We start from the raw sequence: 27719 nt of genomic DNA, 5'->3' as shown, positions 1-27719 counted from the left end.
GATGATAAAAATTTAGCTTACGTTGAATCAGCTAAACGGTTAATTCCCAGTTAGGCCAGATGTTCCATGTTTTTTCTCCAGGTTTAATTTCTCTGTCACATTCAGGCCTGGGTCTAAGAATGTGAAGGCTGATGAATTGTCATGCAGTCTTGATTCAATTTCACTTCAAGAACCTCCATCCTCCATTTTTCCAAAATCATTCCGCAGAACTATTTGGAAACACCTCCTAACAATGTTAAAATAACAAATCCCTCTATTCTGGACCTCTACTTTTCCACTTCCAATCAAACTTTGGTTTCCCAATTTGTTAAGATGGAGCCATAACCTCACTTACCTAATATTGGTTTGTGAAGCAAAGGCAACACTGGAGAGACTTTTGCAATAATCCGATTGAGGATTCCCGTTGATCAGCATAGACCATCCCACCCATTCTCTTAAATATCTTTGTAATGTAGACATTTTTTTAGGCCGTGGACAGCAAATAACTGGACTCCGTCTTCCCACGTTCTCCTTTTTTCTGTCGGTACATTTTTTCTATACTATCTGAATTTGTACTTTTCCATCTTTAACTCGGCATGTTTGACATACTTGTTTGATCCTGACCTAATTGTTTAAAAACTTGCTAAACAAATATATTTTAAAAAATTGCACCTTCCAACACAACTGTCCTATGTGAAAAGTTATTCCTGCATGATACTAGATACAGCTGCCAGGCTTTCCGGCAGTTTATATACTTATTAACTGGGAATCTAGACACATACAAGTTAGATATACAATGTTATATAGCAACTCTGAGAATTTCCTCCACTACCCATCCATCTTGAATACATTCCAGTACACTCGTATATTTTCAACATAAGCTACAGTATATCCGTACAGTCAACCACTGGGCGTAATACAAAAATAAAAGTATCTGCGGTGGCACACTACAGTAAAGCTTTCCTATCCATTAACAAAAAGTATGCTGGCATCCACCACCTCTTCAGAGGTGAAAAGAACATTCATATCTCTTCCAGTGTACAGTGTATGCACTCAAAGCTTTTTCACCACATACGTCAAATAACTTGAATGATTTTTTACTAACTGCCAACTTCTCGGTAAAGGGCAGTGTATGGATTAACTACGCTAACTGTAAAAACACCTTTCCTTCTAAATTATTCAAACCCAAAATTATATGACCACTAGATGGTGGCCCGATTGTAACGCATCAGGTATTCTAGAATATGTATGTATGTATATATATATATAGCAGCCACATAGCATATAGCAGAGGCCACGTAACACAGATAGCCATGTAGTATATAGCACAGCCATGTAGTATATAGGAGCCACGTAGTATATAACACAGCCCACGTAGTATATAACACAGCCACGTAGTATATAACACAGACCACGTAGTATATAACACTGCCACATAGTATATAACACTGCCACATAGTATATAACACAGCCACGTAGTATATAACACAGACTACGTAGTATATAACACTGCCACATAGTATATAACACTGCCACATAGTATATAACACAGCCACGTAGTATATAACACAGACCACGTAGTATATAACACTGCCACATAGTATATAACACTGCCCACGTAGTATATAACAGTGCCCACGTAGTATATAGCACTGCGCACATAGTATATAACACTGCGCACATAGTATAACACTGCACACGTAGTATATAACACAGACCACGTAGTATATAACACTGCCACATAGTATATAACACTGCCACGTAGTATATAGCACAGCCCACGTAGTATAAAACACTGCCCACGTAGTATATAACAGTGCCCACGTAGTATATAACACTGCGCACATAGTATATAACACTGCACACGTAGTATATAACACAGACAGACCCACAGTATATAACACAGGCCATGCAGTATATAACACTGCCCACATAGTATATAACACTGCTCACATAGTATATAACACTGCCCACATAGTATATAACACAGACCACGTAGTATATAACACTGCCATGTAGTATATAACACAGCCCACGTAGTATATAACACAGCCCACGTAGTATATAACACAGACAGCCACGCAGTATATAACACAGGCATAGGCAGCATCAATAGTAAAAAGTTGGTCACACAGGGTTAATAGCAGCATTAACAGACTGCGTTACACTGCGGCATAACGCGGTGTAACGCAGCCATTAACCTTGTATGAGCGCTGACTGGAGGGGGCACTGACAGAGTAGGAAGGGGCGAATTCGCGACGCGGTATTTCCGTGACAGACAGACAAACAGACGGAAGTGCCCCTTAGACGATTTTATATATAGATGTAGAACATCCTAAGTTGACGCTTCACCATTGCAATAGCTCTAAAATACTAAGAATCAGTGTCACACTGGGCCACTGGAGTACTGGAGAATTCTCCGGTGGGCTCAGGGACTGCAATGTTAACTGTTGAAGGAACAGCCAGCCAGCAGCTGGTTTTTCTACTGATCTTCTCCTTGTTCCTTTCTGCGTTGGACAACCTGGGAGAGCTGCGTCCACTAATTACGACCATCTTCGGCTTCATCCTGCAGCTCACTATAAAAGCTCTGCTGTTCCAATCAGATGTCATCTTATCACTGCTCTTTCCCATGGTTGAACAACCCAGAAGAGCGGTGCTTGTTATATCCAGAAACCGCCTAGTAAAGGTAGTATTAGTATTAATTCCCAAATACTAACTCATGACTACTGATGGATCCATGGTGTAAATTATTGTGGTGTATTATTACCGTGGTGTATTATTATTTTGTTGCCACCACTGCAACTTGAGAATCGATACTGAGATCATATTTCCTAATCTATTCTCCAAAGTCTCCTCAACGGTGGAGTTTCCCCTTAACAAATGGACATGTTCACCATGAAAAATGGAGCTTCTATGCAACATTATAGATTTGTAGACCAGGAGCTTAGATAAACCTACGTGAATAGCAGCTGTTCCCAGTTTCTTAGATTCTTTTGCTCCTTGAGACTGACTTTGAACTCATCATCTAGTTTCCGCATGGAACTCTCCAGGGATGCTCTTGACTCGGTCGCCTTGTCGCTTTCCTCCTTCTCTAGCTGCTGAGCTAGGAGCGCCGTCTCTCTCTTGTGCTCGTCTAGCACTTGTTGGAGATGTAGTCTGGGAACATTGAGCTTTAACATTTCTTGTATAATTACCGCACTCTGGACGTGTCGGAGATCTTCAATTGCCTTCTCGGTCAGGCTGTATTTAATCTCCTTTATTTCGTCGGTGGCATCATTATCGTGTTTCTCATAGAGCTCTTCAAGCTCCCGGCAATGATTAGCAAACAGCCTTTTCCAATGTTCCAAATAGGACTGCACTTCCTTAGCGCACTTCCCGGCCTCCTGTGCTCCGATCAGATCCTTCTTTTGTTCCCTTAGCTGTGTTGAAAAAAGTAAAGTAAATATATATTAGATAGAAAACAAGTAAATAAGCCAAAAAAACATAATCTATGAAGACTGTGCCCAAGGCTGCCATCGAAGCAGTACTGGCGGTAGGGCTTTTAGAGCGCAAAGCTATCTGCAGATGTGGTTTTTCGAGAAGAGAAGGAAAAATCTGACAGCTGAATGACGTTGTGAATCTGATCATTTAAAAGGGTTGGCCAATATTAGAAGCCCCCATGGTTGCTTACTTCTAAAAACAATGTCATTTTAGCCTGCAGATTGTTTGCGATATTGTAGTTCATCTATAGAGCTGAGCTTCACAACTTGTGGTCAGGCGTGGTCCATTTTTTGGAAGAAAGCAGCTGTAATCCTGGACAACCCTCTCAATTACACAATGGCCCTAAAATTTCTCTGGAGGCATTTTACAAAGTCAATTTCACCCCCTAGATTTAATTACTTATAGGAGACTGGATAACCCAGGATTGAGTGTTGAGCAGATGTATAGTATATTATGTCTCTATTCTTATTTTGTCACCCTAGCCCTGTATCTAATTACCCCTGCCAAAGCAAGGTGATTTGTTGGCACCCATTCTAGCACACAATGACCAAGACCTATGCCCTTACTCTCGCAGCCCCCAGCAGTGCCCCTTCATATTCCATTGATCTGCACCTACAATTGATGAGCGAATGTGTTCAGATAAGGTGTTATCCGAGCATGCTCGTGTGCTGAGTGTCTTCGGCGTACTCGAATAATATGTTCGAGTCCTCGCGGCTGCGTGTCTGGGCTGTTAGACAGCCTCAACATATGCAGGGATTTCCCAACAAAGAGACAATGCCTACATGTGTTGCAGCTGTTGAACAGCCATGAGACATGCAGCCACGGGAACTCGATCATATTATTAGAGCACGCCGAAGACACTCGGTAAGCACCCGAGCATGCTCGGATAACGCCTTATCTGAGCACATTCGCTCATCACTAATACCTATCTAATATTAAGGAGGATCTACCGCTACTACTGACGTCTGTTTATTTTCATAAATTAAAACAATGGAAACTCTTTTTTTTAAGATCCTCTGTTATTCCTCCTAAAAATATATGAATAGGTTGCCAACTGGGTGTTGATCTTCTCATGGTCGAGGTAGTGAGTCCTTTCATGACCAACCAGCGCTGTACCAGATCATGTAGGGACATACGCCATTAACAACAAGAATTTTTAAGGGGTTGTCCGATGATATTTTTTTATTTTAAAGCCTGAAAAGGTTCTTTACAGTTAGAGCAGTCAGATTGTGGAATGCCAACCATAAGAGGTAGTAATGGCCGACACTATAACAGACTTTATACACGGTCTGGATTATTTCCTCCGTACACATAACATTGTTGGTTATTGTTAAATTAGTGACAAAATGTACAATTGGTGGAGAAAGGATGAACTTGATGGACCGGGGTCTTTATTCAACCTATGTAACACTGATACTCATCCTCCCCAGTATCAGCGATGTCTCTCTGACGATGCTCTGGTCCTAGTTTACTGGCTTCAGCGGTGACATCACGGCCGGTGCAGCCAATCATTGCGCTCAGCAGATCTCACAGTGTACATGGCATAAGCCAATGAAACGATTGATTGCCTGCAGTGGTCACATACACTACAGTTATGACATCACCACTATGGATAGTAAACAAGACCTAAGCAGCAAGTGAGAGGCAGAGCTGGTAATGGGGAGAGTGGGGATTAATATCTTGGTTTTTTTTAAGGGTTTCCACATATTAAAAATATTAAAGTACTAGGTGGTGGCCCGATTCTAACGCATCGGGTATTCTAGAATATGCATGTCCACGTAGTATATTGCACAGCCACGTAGTATATTGCACAGCCCACATAGTATATTGCCCAGCGACGTAGTATATTGCCCAGCGACGTAGTATATTGCCCAGCCACGGAGTATATTGCCCAGCCACGTATGTCACCGGTTAAAAAATAAACATATACTCACCGTCCGAGGGCCCCTTGTAGTTCGGTCACATGACCGTGACGTCACGGCAGGTCGTTCTCGCGCAGGCACTGTGATGACGTCGCGGTCACATGACCGTGACGTCAAGGCAGGTCCTTTTCGCGCAGGCACTGTGATGACATCGCGGTCACATGACCGTGACGTCATGGCAGGTCCTTTTCGCGCAGGCACTGTGATGACGTCGCGGTCACATGACCGTGACGTCATGGCAAGTCCTTCTCGCGCAGGCACTGTGATGACGTCGCGGTCACATGACCGTGATGTCATGGCAGGTCCTTCTCGCTCAGGCGCGCAGGGCCTGTGATGACATCGCGGTCACAAGACCGTGACGTCATGGCAGTTCCTTCTTCCATACCATTCATGGCACCGGAACCTGCCGGAGGTCACCGGAGCGCCGCGAAAGGTGAGTATATAATGATTTGTTATTTTTTTTATTATTTTTAACACTAGATGTTTTTACTATTGACGCTGCATAGGCAGCATCAATAATAAAAACTTAGTCACACAGGGTCAATAGCGGCGGTAACGGAGTGAGTTACCGCTGGCATTTACCCTGTGTGAGCGGTGACTGCGGGGAGTATGGAGCGGGCGCCGACTGCAGGGGAGTAGGGAGGGACTAATCGGACTGTGGCCGTCGCTGATTGGTCGCGGCAGCCATGACAGGCAGCTGGCAAGACAAATCAGCGACTTGGATTCCATGACAGACAGAGGCCGCGACCAATGAATATCCGTGATAGACAGAAAGACAGAAGGACAGAAAGACAGAAGTGACCCTTAGACAATTATATAGTAGATTAAAGACAACCCCTTTAAACAAAGGTGTCAGTTTATTCCCACATTTCAGGGAAGAACAACAGATGAATGGCAAAATGTAGAATTTTAGGAAATGGTGTTCCCGAACTGTTACTTAAAAAATGTACTAAAAACAGACATGCGAATGCTGTAATGCCAGAGTGTAAGAGGAAAATTTGGTAACAAGGGAGCAGTTTCATGGTTTTTGTATTAAGAAACACCTTAGTCAAAACTGGTTATGTCCATTGTGTGTGTGTATATTTCTGAAAAACTACACTGCTCAAAAAAATAAAGGGAACACTTAAACAACAGAATCTAACTCCACGTAAATCAAACTTCAGTGAAATCAAACTGTCCACTTAGGAAGCAACACTAATTGACAATCAATTTCACATGCTGTTGTGCAAAAGAATAGACAACAGATGGAAATTATTGGCAATTATCAAGACACGCTCAATAAAGGAGTGGTTCTGCAGGTGGGAACCACAGACCACATCTCAGTACCAATGCTTTCTGTCTGATGTTTTGGTCACTTTTGAATGTTGGTTGTGCTTTCACACTCGTGGTAGCATGCGACGGACTCTACAAACCACAAAAGTGGCTCAGGTAGTGCAGCTTATCCAGGATGGCACATCAATGCGAGCTGTGGCAAGAAGGTGTGCTGTGTATGTAAGCAAAGTGTCCAGAGGCTGGATGCGCTACCAGGAGACAGGACAGTACACCAGGAAACGTGGAGGGGGCCGTAGGAGGGCAACAACCAAGCAGCAGGACTGCTACCTCACCCTTTGTGCAAGGAGGAACAGGAGGAGCACTGCCAGAGCCCTGCAAAATGACCTCCAGCAGGCCACAAATGTGCATGTGTCTGCACAAACAGTTAGAAACCGACTTTATGAGGATGGTCTGAGTGCCCAACGTCCACAGATGGGGGTTGTGCTCACAGTCCAACACCGTGCAGGATTCTTGGCATTTGCCACAGAACACCAGGATTGGCAAATTCGCCACCTGCGCCCTGTGCTCTTCACAGATGAAAGCAGGTTCACACTGAGCACATGTGACAGACATGACAGAGTCTGGAGATGCCGTGTAGAACAATCTGCTGCCTGCAACATCCTTCAGCATGACCGGTTTTTGGCAGTGGGTCAGTAATGGTGTGGGGTGACATTTCTTTGGAGGGCCGCACAGCCCTCCATGTGCTCGCCAGAGGTAGCCTGACCATATGCTGGTGTGGTTGGCCCTGGGTTCCTCCTATTGCAGGACAATGCCAGACCTCATGTGGCTGGAGTGTGTCAGCAGTTCCTGGAAGATGAAGGCACTGAAACTATGGACTGGTTCACCCGTTCCCCAGACCTAAATCTGATTGAGCTCATCTGGGACATCATGTCTCGCTCCATCCACCAGCGTCACGCTGCACCACAGACTGTCCAGGAGTTAGCGGATGCTTGATGCTTTAGTCCATGTCTGGGAGGAGATCCCTCAGGAGATCATCCTCCACCTCATCAGGAGTTTGCCCAGGTGTTGTAGGGAGGTCATACAGACACGTGGAGGCCACACACAATACTGAGCATCTTTTCCTTGTCATGAGGCATTTCCTCTGAAGTTGGATCAGCCTGTAATTTGATTTTCCACTTTGATTTTGAGTATCATTCCAACTCCAGACCTCTATGGGATATTCATTTCGATTTACATTGATAATTGTTATGTTTTATTGTTCTGAACACATTCCTCTATGCAATGAATAAAAATTTGCAACTGGAATATTTCATTCAGAGATATCTAGCATGTGGTACTTTAGTGTTCCCTTTACTTTTTTGAGCAGTGCATAACCCCCAGCATTTCAGGGAATGCAGGAGGTTGCAGTTTCACATGAACATGAGAGCTGTCCAAATATTTGCGGTCTTCCCTACTGCTCCTGTGTATTCCTCATCCCCTGGCAGTGTACGGTACAGACTTTCCTTTACATTTATCCTCAAGTCACCCTTCACCATTCTAATAGAATCTAAAAAAGCAGTAGCAAAAAAAAAGGCAATTACCGGATCCCTTACAATTCCCAACCAGACCGCAGAAACAATCTGTAGTCATCCGGTAACAGATTTTCTTTCTCTGCGGTGCCGGTGCTATGGATGTTCTAAACATTCCGAAACAATCAGTCACGTAACATTCAGCTTCAGAACTTCAGAAATATGAAGGGGAAGATAAAGATAGAAATGTAAAACTATTCCAAAAAATGGAACGAAAAAAAAAGAATAACTTTCCCTCTGCTTTTCAGCCTAAATGAGTCGCCTTTAGTTATTCATTAATGCCGCCAAACTGTTAAAATGCAAATGAGCGTTATTCCTCTCCAGAATGGATTCCCTTGAGCTGCCAACTGCAGCAAATCGTCGCATGCAAATTACAAAACTGCAATATGTCTTCAGAGCTTACGAGAATGTACAAACGGAGAAGTGAACTGCGTGTGGTAGACCTGACGCGGAACAGATCCTGCGGACGCATGACAGCAACAGGGACGGCTTAATGGGAAATAGCCAACAAGCAAAGCAGGGCCCCGAAGATTGACATTTTAGACAACTTTTCTCATGACTTTAAACCACATAGTAATGCTATACCGTCATACAATGCGTGTAAAATGCCATTATATGGTGCCTAAATATTAACCCCTGCACCCCAAGCCTTTTTTCACCTTCCTGACCAGTCCACATGTTACAATTCTGACCAGTGTCATTTTATGAAGTAATAACTCTGGAACGTTTCAATGGACCCCGATGATTCTGAGAGAGTTTTTCATACTGTACTTTATGATAGTAGCAAAATTTCTTCACTATGACTTGCATTTATTTGTGAAAAAATTGGAAATTGGGTGAAAATGTTGCGATTTTCAAACTTTTAATTTTTATGCCCTTTAACCAGAGAGATATGGCACACAAAATAGTTAATAAATAACATTGAACACATGTTTACTGTACACAATTTTTTAAACATTTTTTTGCTTTGTTAGGAAGTTGGAAGGGTTAAAAGTTGACCAGCGATTACCATATATATTATACCCATGTATTTTTATGTAAAAAGAAATAAACAAAAAAATGGTTTTGTAACTGTGGTAATCGCTGGTCAACTTCTAACCCTTCCAACTTCCTAAAAAAACAAAAAAATTGTGTACAGTAAACATGTGTTCAATGTTATTTATTAACTATTTTGTGTGACATATCTCTCTGGTTAAAGGGCATAAAAATTAAAAGTTTGAAAATCGCAACATTTTCACACAATTTCCAATTTTTTCACAATTTTCTCACTATATATATTTTTTTTTCATTTTTTTCACTATATATATATATATATATATATATATATATATATATATACATACTAGCTGAAAAGCCCGGCGTTGCCTGGGCATAGTAAATATCTGTGGTTAGTTATAGCATGTCACTTCTCTTATTTTCCCATCACGCCTCTCATTTTCATGTCTCATATACCTGTAGATAATCTGCTCCTGTATATAGTATATACCTGTGTGTCATCTCCTCCTGTATATAGTATATGCCTGTATGTCATCTCCTCCTGTATATAGTATGTACCTGTATGTCATCTCCTCCTCTATATAGTATATACCTGTGTGTCATCTCTCCTGTATATAGTATATATCTGTGTGTCATCTCCCCTGTATATAGTATATACCTGTGTGATCTCCTGTATTAGACCTCGTTAACACGTTATTTGCTCAGGATTTTTACCTCAGTATTTGTAAGATAAATTGGCAGCCTGATAAATCCCCAGCCAACAGGAAGCCCTCCCCCTGGCAGTATATATTAGCTCACACATACACATAATAGACAGGTCATGTGACTGACAGCTGCTGTATTTCCTATATGGTACATTTGTTGCTTTTGTAGTTTGTCTGCTTATTAATCAGATTTTTATTTTTGAAGGCTAATACCAGACTTGTGTGTGTTTTAGGGCGAGTTTCGTTTGTCAAGTTGTGTGTGTTGAGTTGTGTGTGGCGACATGCATGTAGCGACTTTTGTGAGATGAGTTTTGTGTGGCAACATGCGTGTAGCAACTTTTTGTGTGTCGAGTTGCATGTGACAGGTTAGTGTAGCAAGTTGTGTGCAGCAAGTTTTGCGCATGGCGAGTTTTGCGCGTGGTGAGTTTTATGTCTGGTGCCTTTTGAGTATGTGCAAGTTTTGTGTGAGGCAACTTTTGCATGTGTTGCAAATTTTGTGCATGTGGCAATTTTTCCGCATGTGCAAGTTTTGCGTGTGGGGAGTTTTCCATGAGGTGAGTTTTGCACTTGTGGCGAGTTTTGCGTGAGCCTAGTTTTTGCATGTGGCGAGTTTTGCGCGTGGTGAGTTTTGAGCGGCGACTTTTGTGTTTCGACTTTTATGTGGCAAGGTTGGTGTATGTGTGGTGAAATGTGTGCTGAGGGTGGTATATGTGTTCAAGCACGTGGTAGTGTGTGGCGCGTTTTGTGTGTGTGTTCATATCCCCGTGTGTGGTGAGTATCTCATGTCGGGGCCCCACCTTAGCAACTGATCGGTATATACTCTTTGGCGCCATCGCTCTCATTCTTTAACCCCTTAGCGACCGCCGATACGCCTTTTAACGGCGGCCGCTAAGGGTACTTAAACCACAGCGCCGTTAATTAACGGCGCTGTGGAAAAAGTGTATAGCGCCCCCCACAGGCCGATTTTCTCCGGGGTCTCGGCTGCCGAGGGTAGCCGAGACCCCAGAGAACATGATTCGGGGGGTTTTTAACCCTCCCCGCATTTGCGATCGCCGGTAATTAACCGTTTACCGGCGATCGCAAAAAAAAAAAAAAAAAGCGATCTCTTTTTAATTTCTCTGTCCTCCGATGTGATCGCACATCGGAGGACAGAGAAAAGGGGTCCCAGGTGGCCCCCCAATACTCACCTAGCTCCCCCGATGCTCCTCGTGTCTCCCGGTGGGCGCCGCCATCTTCAAAATGGCGGGCGCATGCGCAGTGCGCCCGCCGGCCTGCACCGGGAGAATCTTTGGGGTCTCGGCTGCCTGGGGTAGCCGAGACCCCAAAGAGCATGATCGGGGGTCGGTTTTAGCGACCCCTGTTTTGCGATCGCCGGTAATTAACTGTTTACCGGCGACCGCAAAAAAAAAAAAAAAAAAAAAAGTAAAGTGTAATTCTCTGTCCTCTGATGTGATCGCACATCAGAGGACAGAGAAATAGGGGGATTCGGGGACCCTAGCATACTCACCTAGGTCCCTGGATCCTCTTGCTGCTCCTCCTGGCCGCCGGCAGAAGAACATGGCGGACGCATGCCCAGTGCGCCCGCCATCTGTCTCCATCTGCCGGCCGGCAGGAGAACAGCGGTTAGGGCTAAAATTAGGGTTAGGGTTAGGGGTAGGGTTAGGGGTAGGGTTAGGGTTAGGGGTAGGGTTAGGGGTAGGGTTAGGGTAGGGGTAGGGTTAGGGGTAGGGTTAGGGGTAGGGTTAGGGTTAGGGTAGGGGTAGGGTTAGGGGTAGGGTTAGGGGTAGGGTAGGGTTAGGGTTAGGTTAGGGGTAGGGTTACGGCTAGGGTTAGGTTAGGGGTAGGGTTAGGTTAGGGTTAGGGGTAGGGTTACGGCTAGGGTTAGGTTAGGGGTAGGGTTAGGTTAGGGGTAGGGTTAGGTTAGGGTTAGGGGTAGGGTTAGGTTAGGGGTAGGGTTAGGTTAGGGTTAGGGGTAGGGCTAGGGTTAGGGGTAGGGTTAGGGCTAGGGTTAGGGCTAGGGTTGGGGCTAAATTTAGGGTTAGGGTTGGGGCTAAATTTAGGGTTAGGGTTGGGGCTAAATTTAGGGTTAGGCTTCTTTCACACTTACGTCGGTACGGGGCCGTCGCAATGCGTCGGCCCGACATACCGACGCACGTTGTGAAAATTGTGCACAACGTGGGCAGCAGCTGTAGTTTTTCAACGCATCCGCTGCCCAATCTATGTCCTGGGGAGGAGGGGGCGGAGTTACGGCCACGCATGCGCGGTCAGAAATGGCGGATGCGACGTACAAAAAAACGTTTCATTGAACTTTTTTTGTGCCGACGCTCCGCCAAAACACAACTGATCCAGTGCACGACGGACGCGACGTGTGGCCATCCGTCACGATCCGTCGGCAATACTATGGGCAAAAAACGCATCTTGCGGGCACATTTGCAGGATCCGTTTCTTGTCCAAAACGACGGATTGCGACGGAATGCCAAACAACGCAAGTGTGAAAGTAGCCTTAGGGCTAGGGTTAGGGTTGGGGCTAAAGTTAGGGCTAGGGTTGGGGCTAAAGTTAGGGTTAGAGCTGGGATTAGGTTTAGGGTATGGATTAGGGTTGGTATTAGGGTTAGGGTTGGCATTAGGGTTACGCTTGGGATTAGGGTTAGGTTTGGGATTAGGGTTAAGGTTGTGATTAGGGGTGTATTGGGATTAGGGTTAGGTTTGAGGTTAGGGTTGAGATTAGGATTAGGGGTGTGTTGGATTTAGGGTTTTGATTAGGGTTATGGTTAGGGTTGACATTAGGGTTGTTTTGGGGTAAGGGTTGTGATTATGGTTAGGGTTAGTGATTAGGATTATGGATCAGGTTGGGATTAGGGTTAGGGGTTGGAGCTAGAATTGGGGGGTTTCCACTGTTTAGGTACATCAGGGGGTCTCCAAACACGACAGCCAATTTTGCGCTCAAAAAGTCAAATGGTCCTCCCTCCCTTCTGAGCTCTGCCGTGCGCCCAAACAGTGGGTTACCCCCACATATGGAGCATCAGCGTACTCGGGATAAATTGGACAACAACTTCTGGGGTCCAATTTCTCTTGTTACCCTTGTGAAAATAAAAACTTGGGGGCTACAAAATCTTTTTTGTGAAAAAAAAAAATATTTTTTATTTTCACGACTCTGCATTCTAAACTTCTGTGAAGCACTTGGGCATTCAAAGTTCTCACCACACATCTAGATAAGTTCCTTGGGGGGTCTAGTTTCCAAAATGGGGTCACTTGTGGGGGGTTACTACAGTTTAGGTATATCAGGGGCTCTGCAATCGCAACATAATGCCCACAGACCATTCTATCAAAGTCTGCATTCCAAAAAGGCGCTCCTTCCCTTCCGAGCTCTGCCGTGCGCCCAAACAGTGGTTTACCCCCACATATGGCACATCAGCGTACTCGGGATAAATTGGACAACAACTATTGCAGTCCAATTTCTCCTGTTACCCTTGTGAAAATAAAAACTTGGGGGCTACAAAATCTTTTTTGTGAAAAAAAAAATATTTTTTATTTTCACGACTCTGCATTCTAAACTTCTGTGAAGCACTTGGGCATTCAAAGTTCTCACCACACATCTAGATAAGTTCCTTGGGGGTCTAGTTTCCAAAATGGGGTCACTTGTGGAGGGTTTCTACTGGTTAGGTACATCAGGGGCTCTGCAAATGCAACATAATACCCGCAGACCATTCTATCAAAGTCTGCATTCCAAAACGGCGCTCCTTCCTTCCGAGCTCTGCCGTGCGCCCAAACAGTGGTTTACCCCCACATATGGGGTACCAGCATACTCAAGACAAATTGGACAACAACTTTTGGGGTCCAATTTCTCTTGTTACCCTTGTAAAAATAAAAACTTGGGGGCTACAATATCTTTTTTGTGGAAAAAAAAAATATTTTTTATTTTCACGGCTCTGCATTATAAACTTCTGTGAAGCACTTGGGCATTCAAGGTTCTCACCACACATCTAGATAAGTTCCATGGGGGGTCTAGTTTCCAAAATGGGGTCACTTGTGGGGGATTTCTACTGTTTAGGCACATCAGGGGCTCTCCAAACGCGACATGGCGTCCGATCTCAATTCCAGCCAATTCTACATTGAAAAAGTAAAACGGCACTCCTTCTCTTCCAAGCTCTGCGGTGCGCCCTAACAGTGGTTTACCCCCACATATTGGGTATCAGCGTACTCAGGAGAAATTGCACAACAACTTTTGTGGTCTAATTTCTCCTGTTACCCTTGTGAAAATAAAAATTTGTGGGCAAAAAGATCATTTTTGTAGAAAAAATGCGATTTTTTTTTTTCACGGCTCTACGTTATAAACTTCTGTGAAGCACATGGGGGTTCAAAGTGCTCGCCACACATCTAGATAAGTTCCTTAAGGGGTCTAGTTTCCAAAATGGTGTCACTTGTGGGGGGTTTCCACTGTTTAGGCACATCAGGGGCTCTCCAAACGCGACATGGCGTCCAATCTCAATTCCAGCCAATTCTACATTGAAAAAGTAAAACGGCGCTCCTTCACTTCCAAGCTCTGCGGTGCGCCCAAACAGTGGTTTACCCTCACATATGGGGTATCGACGTATTCAGGAGAAATCGCACAACAACTTTTGTGGTCTAATTTCTCCTGTTACCCTTGTGAAAATAAGAATTTGTGGGCAAAAAGATCATTTTTGTGTAAACAAAAGCGATTTTTTTATTTTCACGGCTCTACGTTATAAACTTCTGTGAAGCACTTGGGGGTTCAAAGTGCTCACCACACATCTAGATAAGTTCCTTAAGGGGTCTAGTTTCCAAAATGGTGTCACTTGTGGGGGGTTTCCACTGTTTAGGCACATCAGGGGCTCTCCAAACGCGACATGGCATCCAATCTCAATTCCAGCCAATTCAACATTGAAAAAGTAAAACGGCGCTCCTTCACTTCTAAGTTCTGCGGTGCGCCCTAACAGTGGTTTACCCCCACATATGGGGTATTGGAGTATTCAGGAGAAATTGCATAACAAAATTTATGGTTACATTTCTGTTTTTACACTTGTGAAAATAAAAAAAATGGTTCTGAATTAAGATGTTTGCAAAAAAAAGTTAAATGTTCATTTTTTCCTTCCACATTGTTTCAGTTCCTGTGAAGCACGTAAAGGGTTAATAAACTTTTTGAATGTGGTTTTGAGAACCTTGAGGGGTGTAGTTTTTAGAATGGTGTCACACTTCATTATTTTCTATCATATAGACCCCTCAAAATGACTTCAAATGTGATGTGGTCCCTAAAAAAAAATGGTGTTGTAAAAATGAGAAATTGCTGGTCAACTTTTAACCCTTATAACTCCCTAACAAAAAAAAATTTTGTTTCCAAAATTGTGCTGATGTAAAGTAGACATGTGGGAAATGTTATTTATTAACTATTTTTCGTGACATATCTCTCTGATTTAAGGGCATAAAAATACAAAGTTTGAAAATTGCAAAATTTTAAAAATTTTCGCCATATTTCCGTTTTTTTCATAAATAATCGCAAGTAATATCGAAGAAATGTTACCACTAACATGAAGTACAATATGTCACGAAAAAACAATCTCAGAATCAGCGGGATCCGTTGAAGCGTTCCAGAGTTATAACCTCATAAAGTGACAGTGGTCAGAATTGCAAAAATTGGCTCGGTCATTAAGTACCAAATTGGCTCTGTCACTAAGGGGTTAAGTCCCCCTTGTTCACATCTGGGAGCTGTCAATTTGCCTCCAACACTTTTCCTTTCACTTTTCCCCATTATGTAGATAGGGGAAAAATAGTTTGGTGAATTGGAAAGCGCGGGGTTAAAATTTCACCTCACAACATAGCCTATGACGCTCTCAGGGTCCAGACGTGTGACCGTGCAAAATTTTGTTTCTGTAGCTGTGACGCCTCCAACACTTTTCCTTTCACTTTTTTCCCCATTATGTAGATAGGGGCAAAATTGTTTGGGGAATTGGAAAGTGCGGGGTTAAAATTTCACCTCACAACATAGCCTATGACGCTCTCGGGATCCAGACGTGTGACTGTGCAAAATTTTGTTGCTGTAGCTGCGACGCTTCCAACACTTTTCCTTTCACTTTTTTCCCCCATTATGTAGATAGGGGCAAAATTGTTTGGTGAATTGGAACGCGCGGGGTTAAAATTTCGCCTCACAATATAGCCTATAACGCTCTCGGGGTCCAGACGTGTGACTGTGCAAAATTTTGTGGCTGTAGCTGTGACGGTGCAGATGCCAATCCCGGACATACACACATACACACACACACACACATACACACATTCAGCTTTATATAGTAGATATATATATATACTAGCTGAAGAGCCCGGCGTTGCCTGGGCATAGTAAATATCTGTGGTTAGTTATAGCACCTCACTTCTCTTATTTTCCCATCACGCCTCTCATTTTCCCAATCACATCTTTCATTTTCCCCCTCACATCTCTCATTTTCTCCCTCACTCCTCTCATTCCCGCCTAACACTTGTCATTTCGACCTCACATCTGTCATTTTCCGATCACTACACTATTTTCCCTCACTCCTCTCATTTTGCACTCACACCTTTTCATTTTCACCTCACACCTCTAATTTTCACCTCAGTATATACATGTTTGTCATCTCCCTTATACATAGTATACACCTGTATGTCATCTCCTGTATATAGTATATACCTGTATGTCATCTCCCCTGTATATAGTATATACCTGCTGTGTGTCATCTCCCCTGTATATAGTATATACCTGTATGTCATCTCCTCCTATATATAGTATATACCTGTATGTCATCTCCTCCTATATATAGTATATACCTGTATGTCATCTCCTCCTATATATTGTATATACCTGTATGTCATCTCCTTCTATATATAGTATATACCTGTATGTCATCTCCTCCTGTATATAGTATATACCTGTGTGTCATCTCCCCTGTATATAGTATATATCTGTGTGTCATCTCCTCCTGTATATAGTATATACCTGTATGTCATCTTCTATATATAGCATATACCTGTATGTCATCTCCTCCTGTATATAGTATATACCTGTAGGTAATCTGCTCCTGTATATAGTATATACCTGTGTGTCTTCTCCTCCTGTATATAGTATATACCTGTATGTCATCTCCTCCTGTATATAGTATGTACCTGTATGTCATCTCCTCCTTTATATAGTATATACCTGTGTGTCATCTCTCCTGTATATAGTATATATCTGTGTGTCATCTCCCCTGTATATAGTATATACCTGTGTGATCTCCTGTATTAGACCTCGTTAACACGTTATTTGCTCAGTATTTTTACCTCAGTATTTGTAAGATAAATTGGCAGCCTGATAAATCCCCAGCCAACAGGAAGCCCTCCCCCTGGCAGTATATATTAGCTCACACGTACACATAATAGACAGGTCATGTGACTGATAGCTGCCATATTTCCTATATGGTACATTTGTTGCTCTTGTAGTTTGTCTGCTTATTAATCAGATTTTTATTTTTGAAGGCTAATACCAGACTTGTGTGTGTTTTAGGGCGAGTTTCGTTTGTCAAGTTGTGTGTGTTGTGTTGCATGTGGCGACATGCATGTAGCGACTTTTGTGAGATGAGTTTTGTGTGGCAACATGCGTGTAGCAACTTTTTGTGTGTCGAGTTGCATGTGACAGGTTAGTGTAGCAAGTTGTGTGCAGCGAGTTTTGCGCGTGGTGAGTTTTATGTCTGGTGCCTTTTGAGTATGTGCAAGTTTTGTGTGAGGCAACTTTTGCATGTGTTGCAAATTTTGTGCATGTGGCAATTTTTCCGCATGTGCAAGTTTTGCGTGTGGCGAGTTTTCCATGAGGTGAGTTTTGCACTTGTGGCGAGTTTTGCGTGAGCCTATTTTTTGCATGTGGTGAGTTTTGCGCGTGGTGAGTTTGGAGCGGCGACTTTTGTGTTTCGACTTTTATGTGGCGAGGTTGGTGTATGTGTGGTGAAATGTGTGCTGAGGGTGGTATATGTGTTCAAGCACATGGTAGTGTGTGGCGCATTTTGTGTGTGTGTTCATATCCCCGTGTGTGGTGAGTATCCCATGTCAGGGTCCCACCTTAGCAACTGTACGGTATATACTCTTTGGCGCCATCGCTCTCATTCTTTAAGTCCCCCTTGTTCACATCTGGCAGCTGTCAATTTGCCTCCAACACTTTTCCTTTCACTTTTCCCCATTATGTAGATAGGGGCAAAATTGTTTGGTGAATTGGAAAGCGCGGGGTTAAAATTTCACCTCACAACATAGCCTATGACGCTCTCAGGGTCCAGACGTGTGACTGTGCAAAATTTTGTGGCTGCAGCTGCGACGCCTCCAACACTTTTCATTTCACTTTTTCCCCATTATGTAGATAGGGGAAAAATGGTTTGGTGAATTGGAAAGCGCGGGGTTAAAATTTCACCTCACAACGTAGCCTATGACGCTCTCAGGGTCCAGACGTGTGACTGTGCAAAATTTTGTTGCTGTAGCTGCGACGCTTCCAACACTTTTCCTTTCACTTTTTTCCCCATTATGTAGATAGGGGCAAAATTGTTTGGTGAATTGGAACGCGCGGGGTTAAAATTTCGCCTCACAACATAGCCTATGACGCTCTCAGGGTCCAGACGTGTGACTTTGCAAAATTTTGTTTCTGTAGCTGCGACGCCTCCAACACTTTTCCTTTCACTTTTTTCCCCATTATGTAGATAGGGGCAAAATTGTTTGGTGAATTGGAAAGCGCGGGGTTAAAATTTCACCTCACAACGTAGCCTATGACGCTCGCAGGGTCCAGACGTGTGACTGTGCAAAATTTTGTTGCTGTAGCTGCGACGCTTCCAACACTTTTCCTTTCACTTTTTTCCCCATTATGTAGATAGGGGCAAAATTGTTTGGTGAATTGGAACGCGCAGGGTTAAAATTTCGCCTCACAACATAGCCTATGACGCTCCCGGGGTCCAGACGTGTGACTGTGCAAAATTTTGTGGCTGTAGCTGCGACGGTGCAGATGCCAATCCCGGACATACACACACACATACACACACACACATTCAGCTTTATATAGTAGATATATATATATATATATATATATATATATATATATATATATACTAGATTGTGGCCCGATTCTAACGCATCGGGTATTCTAGAATATGCATGTCCCCGTAGTATATGGACAATGATGATTCCAGAATTCGCGGCAGACTGTGCCCGTCGCCGATTGGTTGAGGCAACCTTTATGACATCGTCGCCATGGCAACCATTATGACATCTACGTCGATACTGTGCCCGTTGCTGATTGGTCGAGGCCTGGCGGCCTCGACCAATCAGACGCGGAATGTCTACGTCCTTTCTGACATCATCGTCGCTGTGCCTGTTGCTGATTGGTCGAGGCCTGGCAGCCTCGACCAATCAGAGACGCGGGATTTCCTGGACAGACAGAAAGACAGACAGATGGAAAAACCCTTAGACAATTATATATATAGACTAGATTGTGGCCCGATTCTAACGCATCGGGTATTCTAGAATATGCATGTCCCTGTAATATATGGACAATGATGATTCCAGAATTCGCGGCAGACTGTTTCCGTCGCTGATTGATCGAGGCAACCTTTATGACATCATCGTCGCTGTGCCCGTTGCTGATTGGTCGAGGCCTGGCGGCCTCGACCAATCAGAGACGCGGGATTTCTACGTTGATGCTGTGCCGGTCTCTGATTGGTCGAGGCCTGGCGGCCTCGACCAATCAGAGAGCCGGGATTTCCAGGACAGACAGACAGACAGACGGAAAAACCCTTAGACAATTATATACATAGATATATATATATACTAGACTGTGGCCCGATTCTAACGCATCGGGTATTCTAGAATATGCATGTCCCCGTAGTATATGGACAATGATGATTCCAGAATTCGCGGCAGACTGTGCCCGTCGCTGATTGGTCGAGGCAACCTTTATGACATCATCGTCGCCATGGCAACCATTATGACATCATCGTCGCTGTGCCCGTTGCTGATTGGTCGAGGCCTGGCGGCCTCGACCAATCAGAGACGCGGGATATCTACGTCCTTTATGACATCATCGTCGCTGTGCTCGTTGCTGATTGGTCGAGGCCTGGCCACCAGGCCTCGACCAATCAGCGACGGGCACAGCGACGATGATGTCATAAAGGACGTAGACATCCCGCATCTCTGATTGGTCGAGGTTGCCAGGTCTCGACCAATCAGCAATGGGCACAGCGACGATGATGTCATAATGGTTGCCATGGCGACGATGATGTCATGAAGGGTGCCTCGACCAATCAGCGACGGGCACAGTCTGCCGCGAATTCTAGAATCATCATTGTCCATATACTACGGGGACATGCATATTCTAGAATACCCGATGCGTTAGAATCGGGCCACAATCTAGTATATATATATATATATATATATATATATATATATATATATATATATATATATATATATATCTATCTCTATTATTTTGTGATTTTTTTTATATTATTTTCACAATTATATTTTTTTGCTTTTTTTACTTTCTCACTTTAATTCAATTTCATGTACCTAATCGCTGTTATAGACCTTTGTAATGCACCAGCATTGCAATGATTTATAGCTGTCAGTTTCGCACTGACATACAGTGGGGCAAAAAAGTATTTAGTCAGTCAGCAATAGTGCAAGTTCCACCACTTAAAAAGATGAGAGGCGTCTGTAATTTACATCATAGGTAGACCTCAACTATGGGAGACAAACTGAGAAAAAAAAATCCAGAAAATCACATTGTCTGTTTTTTTATAATTTTTTTTGCATTTTATGGTGGAAAATAAGTATTTGGTCAGAAACAAACAATCAAGATTTCTGGCTCTCACAGACCAGTAACTTCTTCTTTAAGAGTCTCCTCTTTCCTCCACTCATTACCTGTAGTAATGGCACCTGTTTAAACTTGTTATCAGTATAAAAAGACACCTGTGCACACCCTCAAACAGTCTGACTCCAAACTCCACTATGGTGAAGACCAAAGAGCTGTCAAAGGACACCAGAAACAAAATTGTAGCCCTGCACCAGGCTGGGAAGACTGAATCTGCAATAGCCAACCAGCTTGGAGTGAAGAAATCAACAGTGGGAGCAATAATTAGAAAATGGAAGACATACAAGACCACTGATAATCTCCCTCAATCTGGGGCTCCACGCAAAATCCCACCCCGTGGGGTCAGAATGATCACAAGAACGGTGAGCAAAAATCCCAGAACCACGCGGGGGGACCTAGTGAATGAACTGCAGAGAGCTGGGACCAATGTAACAAGGCCTACCATAAGTAACACACTACGCCACCATGGACTCAGATCCTGCAGTGCCAGACGTGTCCCACTGCTTAAGCCAGTACATGTCCGGGCCCGTCTGAAGTTTGCTAGAGAGCATTTGGATGATCCAGAGGAGTTTTGGGAGAATGTCCTATGGTCTGATGAAACCAAACTGGAACTGTTTGGTAGAAACACAACTTGTCGTGTTTGGAGGAAAAAGAATACTGAGTTGCATCCATCAAACACCATACCTACTGTAAAGCATGGTGGTGGAAACATCATGTTTTGGGGCTGTTTCTCTGCAAAGGGGCCAGGACAACTGATCCGGGTACATGAAAGAATGAATGGGGCCATGTATCGTGAGATTTTGAGTGCAAACCTCCTTCCATCAGCAAGGGCATTGAAGATGAAACGTGGCTGGGTCTTTCAACTTGACAATGATCCAAAGCACACCGCCAGGGCAACGAAGGAGTGGGTTCGTAAGAAGCATTTCAAGGTCCTGGAGTGGCCTAACCAGTCTCCAGATCTCAACCCTATAGAAAACCTTTGGAGGGAGTTGAAAGTCCGTGTTGCCAAGCGAAAAGCCAAAAACATCACTGCTCTAGAGGAGATCTGCATGGAGGAATGGGCCAACATACCAACAAGAGTGTGTGGCAATATTGTGAAGACTTACAGAAAACGTTTGACCTCTGTCATTGCCAACAAACGATATATTACAAAGTATTGAGATTAAATTTTGTTTCTGACCAAATACTTATTTTCCACCATAATATGCAAATAAAATGTTCAAAAAACAGACAATGTGATTTTCTGGATTTTTTTTTCTCAGTTTGTCTCCCATAGTTGAGGTCTACCTATGATGTAAATTACAGACGCCTCTCATCTTTTTAAGTGGTGGAACTTGCACTATTGCTGACTGACTAAATACTTTTTTGCCCCACTGTATGTCCCTTAGACCATGGTCAAAGTGGCATGCCGTAGCCTGGTGACCTGAATGTCTGGTCACCATAGCAACAATTGGCGTCACCGGGCCACCGACCGGAAGGCAGAGGGAGCCCCTCTCTCACTGCCATCTAAATGCTGCAATCGATATTATGTCAGATTAATTACATTGGTTGTACAACCTGCAAACTCAAGGAAAGGATTGCTGAACATATATCTACCATAAATGGAAATAATGGCTCCTATTTTGGAGCGACTAAACATTTTGCGTGCTCCTACAAAGGGGACCTTACACACTTTGTGTTTTTTTGGTTTGGAAAAAGTGGGGTTCCCCAGACGGGGTGGCAATTGGCATTGATGTTTAATAATGAGGGAAGCGTTTTGGATACTACGTTTGGATACAAAGTATCCGAATGGAATGAACTTCAAAAATGATTTGTTTTACATTTATTGATGGTATATATAACTTTAAATTGTCTTTTGTGTTTCATAGTAACATAGTAACATAGTTAGTAAGGCCGAAAAAAGACATTTGTCCATCCAGTTCAACCTATATTCCATCATAATAAATCCCCAGATCTACGTCCTTCTACAGAACCTAATAATTGTATGATACAATATTGTTCTGCTCCAGGAAGACATCCAGGCCTCTCTTGAACCCCTCGACTGAGTTCGCCATCACCACCTCCTCAGGTAAGCAATTCCAGATTCCCACTGCCCTAACAGTAAAGAATCCTCTTCTATGTTGGTGGAAAAACCTTTTCTCCTCCAGACGCAAAGAATGCCCCCTTGTGCCCGTCACCTTCCTTGGTATAAACAAATCCTCAGCGAGATATTTGTATTGTCCCCTTATATACTTATACATGGTTATTAGATCGCCCCTCAGTCGTCTTTTTTCTAGACTAAATAATCCTAATTTCGCTAATCTATCTTGGTATTGTAGTTCTCCCATCCCCTTTATTAATTTTGCTGCCCTCCTTTGTACTCTCTCTAGTTCCATTATATCCTTCCTGAGCACCGGTGCCCAAAACTGGACACAGTACTCCATGTGCGGTCTAACTAGGCATTTGTACAGAGGCAGTATAATGCTCTCATCATGTGTATCCAGACCTCTTTTAATGCACCCCATGATCCTGTTTGCCTTGGCAGCTGCTGCCTGGCACTGGCTGCTCCAGGTAAGTTTATCATTAACTAGGATCCCCAAATCCTTCTCCCTGTCAGATTTACCCAGTGGTTTCCCGTTCAGTGTGTAATGGTGATATTGATTCCTTCTTCCCATGTGTATAACCTTACATTTATCATTGTTAAACCTCATCTGTCACCTTTCAGCCCAAGTTTCCAACCTATCCAGATCCATCTGTAGCAGAATACTATCTTCTCTTGTATTAACTGCTTTACATAGTTTTGTATCATCTGCAAATATCGATATTTTACTGTGTAAACCTTCTACCAGATCATTAATGAATATGTTGAAGAGAACAGGTCCCAATACCGACCCCTGCGGTACCCCACTGGTCACAGCGACCCAGTTAGAGACTATACCATTTATAACCACCCTCTGCTTTCTATCACTAAGCCAGTTACTAACCCATTTACACACATTTTCCCCCAGACCAAGCATTCTCATTTTGTGTACCAACCTCTTGTGTGGCACGGTATCAAACGCTTTGGAAAAATCGAGATATACCACGTCCAATGACTCACCGGGGTCCAGCCTATAGCTTACCTCTTCATAAAAACTGATTAGATTGGTTTGACAGGAGCGATTTCTCATAAACCCATGCTGATATGGAGTTAAACAGTTATTCTCATTGAGATAATCCAGAATAACATCCCTCAGAAACCCTTCAAATATTTTACCAACAATAGAGGTTAGACTTACTGGCCTATAATTTCCAGGTTCACTTTTAGAGCCCTTTTTGAATATTGGCACCACATTTGCTATGCGCCAGTCCTGCGGAACAGACCCCGTTGCTATAGAGTCCCTAAAAATAAGAAATAATGGTCTATCTATTACATTACTTAGTTCTCTTAGTACTCGTGGGTGTATGCCATCCGGACCCGGAGATTTATCTATTTTAATCTTATTTAGCCGCTTTCGCACCTCTTCTTGGGTTAGATTGGTGACCCTTAATATAGGGTTTTCATTGTTTCTTGGGATTTCACCTAGCATTTAATTTTCCACCGTGAATACCGTGGAGAAGAAGGTGTTTAATATGTTAGCTTTTTCCTCGTCATCTACAACCATTCTTTCCTCACTATTTTTTAAGGGGCCTACATTTTCAGTTTTTATTCTTTTACTATTGATATAGTTGAAGAACAGTTTGGGATTAGTTTTACTCTCCTTAGCAATGTGCGTCTCTGTTTCCTTTTTGGCAGCTTTAATTAGTTTTTTAGATAAAGTATTTTTCTCCCTATAGTTTTTTAGAGCTTCAATGGTGCCATCCTGCTTTAGTAGTGCAAATGCTTTCTTTTTACTGTTAATTGCCTGTCTTACTTCTTTGTTTAGCCACATTGGGTTTTTCCTATTTCTAGTCCTTTTATTCCCACAAGGTATAAACCGCTTACAGTGCCTATTTAGGATGTTCTTAAACATTTTCCATTTATTATCTGTATTCTCATTTCTGAGGATATTGTCCCAGTCTACCAGATTAAGGGCATCTCTAAGCTGGTCAAACTTTGCCTTCCTAAAGTTCAGTGTGTTTGTGACTCCCTGACAAGTCCCCCTAGTGAAAGACAGGTGAAACTGCACAATATTGTGGTCGCTATTTCCTAGATGCCCGACCACCTGCAGATTTGTTATTCTGTCAGGTCTATTAGATAGTATTAGGTCTAAAAGTGCTGCTCCTCTGGTTGGATTCTGCACCAATTGTGAAAGATAATTTTTCTTGGTTATTAGCAGAAACCTGTTGCCTTTATGGGTTTCACAGGTTTCTGTTTCCCAGTTAATATCCGGGTAGTTAAAGTCCCCCATAACCAGGACCTCATTATGGGTTGCAGCTTCATCTATCTGCTTTAGAAGTAGACTTTCCATGATTTCTGTTATATTTGGGGGTTTGTAACAGACTGCTATGTCAGCTGCTATGTCTATATGTAATTATCACTTGTGTTTTTATTGGTTTTCGTCCTATACTTATATCACTACCTATTGACTTACTGACATCCTATGACTAAGGGCACTTACCACGCCAGAAACGTGTCAGGTTGCTTTTAATTTCCCCTTTTAACTATTGATTAAATACATTTTTCGATTTTACCTTGGATGGTGTGCTAAGAATAAATCCCACCTTTCCTGTTAATTCAATACCTACTTTGTGCCAGAAATGTATTTTTTCTCATGGTATCCCATAATAAGCCACTACCATTTCTACAACGCCATGCACCCTCCTCAAATAAATCGTAGAAAGTGTCTAAAACACATAACCAGTGTGGGACAAGGCGTGTGAGGCTATGTACACACAGAGTTTTTTTTTAGGAATTTTTGAAGCAGAAACTCTCAAAATCCTCCTCTAACTTTCAAAACACCTGAAAAACTGCGTTTCCGCTCAGTTTCTGCTCCTTAAACTCAGCAAAATGACTCCTTGTACATATAGCTGTCATGAGTGTTTCACATCCTCCTGGGAGATCTGGGGTTAGAAGATCACTACATAATAATCTTCTATTTAGCCTGTTTGTTCGTGCCCCATGTTAAATGGATTTGGTTTCCTTTGGTCTTGAAGAGGTTAACGACCCTTTCTATGCTGATCAGAAACTTGCAGCTCTATTTCAGCTGCTTCTGATTTGGTCATTACCTCTCCCTATAAACCCTGGCCAGAACTTCTCTTCCTTGCCAGTGAAAGCTTTGCTTCCTAGCTTCTTGGAGACACTGTGCTGAATAGGAGTTTGTTGTTGCTACCGGAAATTCTGGCATGCTGTTTTTAGGTGTATGCTTTCCTCTTTGTCCTATTCCCATTTGGTTGGTACATTCCTTTCCTTCCTTACAGTATATACCTCTTTACCTTACCTTATATACCTCTTCTTCTTTCTGGTATCCCTATTTTGTTTTTTTGTGTCTGGTTTACCTTATATTTCTGTCTCAGGTTTCAAGGTGTCATGATCCATTCTGGGGTTTTTGTCCTGTCTGCCCTTTTTCCGGGTGGATCATGTCAAGGGTTAACTTTGCTCTGCCTCGCTCTGGGTTCAGGTTTGCTATTTAGCTCCGATGCATCCTGCTGGCGGTGTCAGCTATAGTTCTGCCTTCGGCGTGTGTACCTGACTCTGAAAGATCTTGATTTGTCCTGCTGTGATCCCTGACTTGCCCTGTGTCTGTTGACTCCCTCTGTCTGTCCTTTCCCAGTGTTTCCCTGTTAGTTGGTTTGATTCTCTGGTTTTTGACTCTGCTTTCAGTCCTTGTCTTTTCCGCTTTTGGCCGTTGTTGCACCCCCTTGGTTGTTCCTGACTATGTGTACTGCTGCACCTTCTGGTACTTTTGCTTCTGACTGTTTTTTGACTCGGCTTGTCTGACCACTCTCTCGCCACTTGGTGGCGCCTGTGATGCTGCTCTGTGGTGCTGCTCTGTGTGTGCAGCCTAACTTCCCTCACAAGGTCCCCCTGGTGGAGGTTGCGCTATACCGCACTGCAGAAGCATGACACAAGGGATGGGGGATAGGATAGATCAGGGGTTAATAAGAGCAGAGTAAGGTCGGTGTTCTCTACAGTGTGTTTCAAATTTGAGGGTGAGGTATTGAAGGCTCAGAGGGACGCCCATGCTGATCATTCAGGGAAATTGTTTGTGCCTGTACATCTGTGTCTTAAAATTTTGAAGGCACATCATAACTCAACTCTGGCTGGTCACCTAGGTAGTAAGGCGACCTTGGACCTCCTTTCTTATCCTTTTTGGTGGCCAAGGTTGCGTAAGGATGTAGTCGAATTATGTGTCCTCCTGTTGAGTCTGTGCATACTCGTCCATCTGGGGCTCTTTTACCATTAACTATTCCTGACTGACCATGGACTCATTTATTCATGATTTCATTACGGATCTTCCGTCGTCCTCTGGAAAAACTGTTGTTATCTTAGTTGTGGTGGATATGTTTAGTAAAATGCCTCAATTTATTGCTTTACCTGCTCTCCCTAAAGCCAAGACACTGGTTCAGGTGTTTGTCACTGAGATCGTGAAGCTTCACAAGGTTCCCTCTGATGTGGTGTCAGATCGAGGGACCCAATTTGTATCTAAATTTTGGAGGGTGTTTTGTTCTTGTTTAGGGATGCATTTATCCTTTTCTTAGCATTCCATCGTCAAACTAATGACCAGACTGAACACCTAAACCAAAGTTTGGAAACTTACCTCAGATGTTTTGTGTCAGATAACCACGAAGATTGGTCTTCTTTTATACCACTAGCTGAGTTTGTGTTAAATAATCCTCGTAGTGAGTCCACTAGTAAATTACCCTTTTTTGTCGAATATGGCCTCGATCCACAATTCTGTACTTCAGTAAAGATGAGGCTTCGGGAGTTTTCTTCATCGATCTCATCGGTATGGGAAGGGTATCAGGATAGTTTTAAGACCATGGGGGACAA

The 27719-nt window shown here is 43.2% G+C and overlaps 1 protein-coding gene across 2 annotated transcripts in view; it reads right to left on the bottom strand.

Moving 5' to 3' along the window:
* Positions 1 to 27719, bottom strand: part of EVC2 (EvC ciliary complex subunit 2) — a 205874-nt gene that overhangs the window by 55969 nt on the left and 122186 nt on the right. For both annotated transcript variants that reach the window (XM_069744826.1, XM_069744825.1), the window contains exon 14: positions 2938 to 3398. In XM_069744826.1, coding sequence (XP_069600927.1) covers positions 2938 to 3398 — 461 coding nt within the window. The remainder of the gene's footprint in view (positions 1 to 2937; positions 3399 to 27719) is intronic.

Source organism: Ranitomeya imitator, chromosome 1 (assembly GCF_032444005.1).
Source record: "Ranitomeya imitator isolate aRanImi1 chromosome 1, aRanImi1.pri, whole genome shotgun sequence".
In the NCBI taxonomy this organism is placed as follows: Eukaryota; Metazoa; Chordata; class Amphibia; order Anura; family Dendrobatidae; genus Ranitomeya; species Ranitomeya imitator.
The sequence above is the reverse complement of the archived record's forward strand: the minus strand, read 5'-3'. Positions and strand labels throughout refer to the sequence as shown.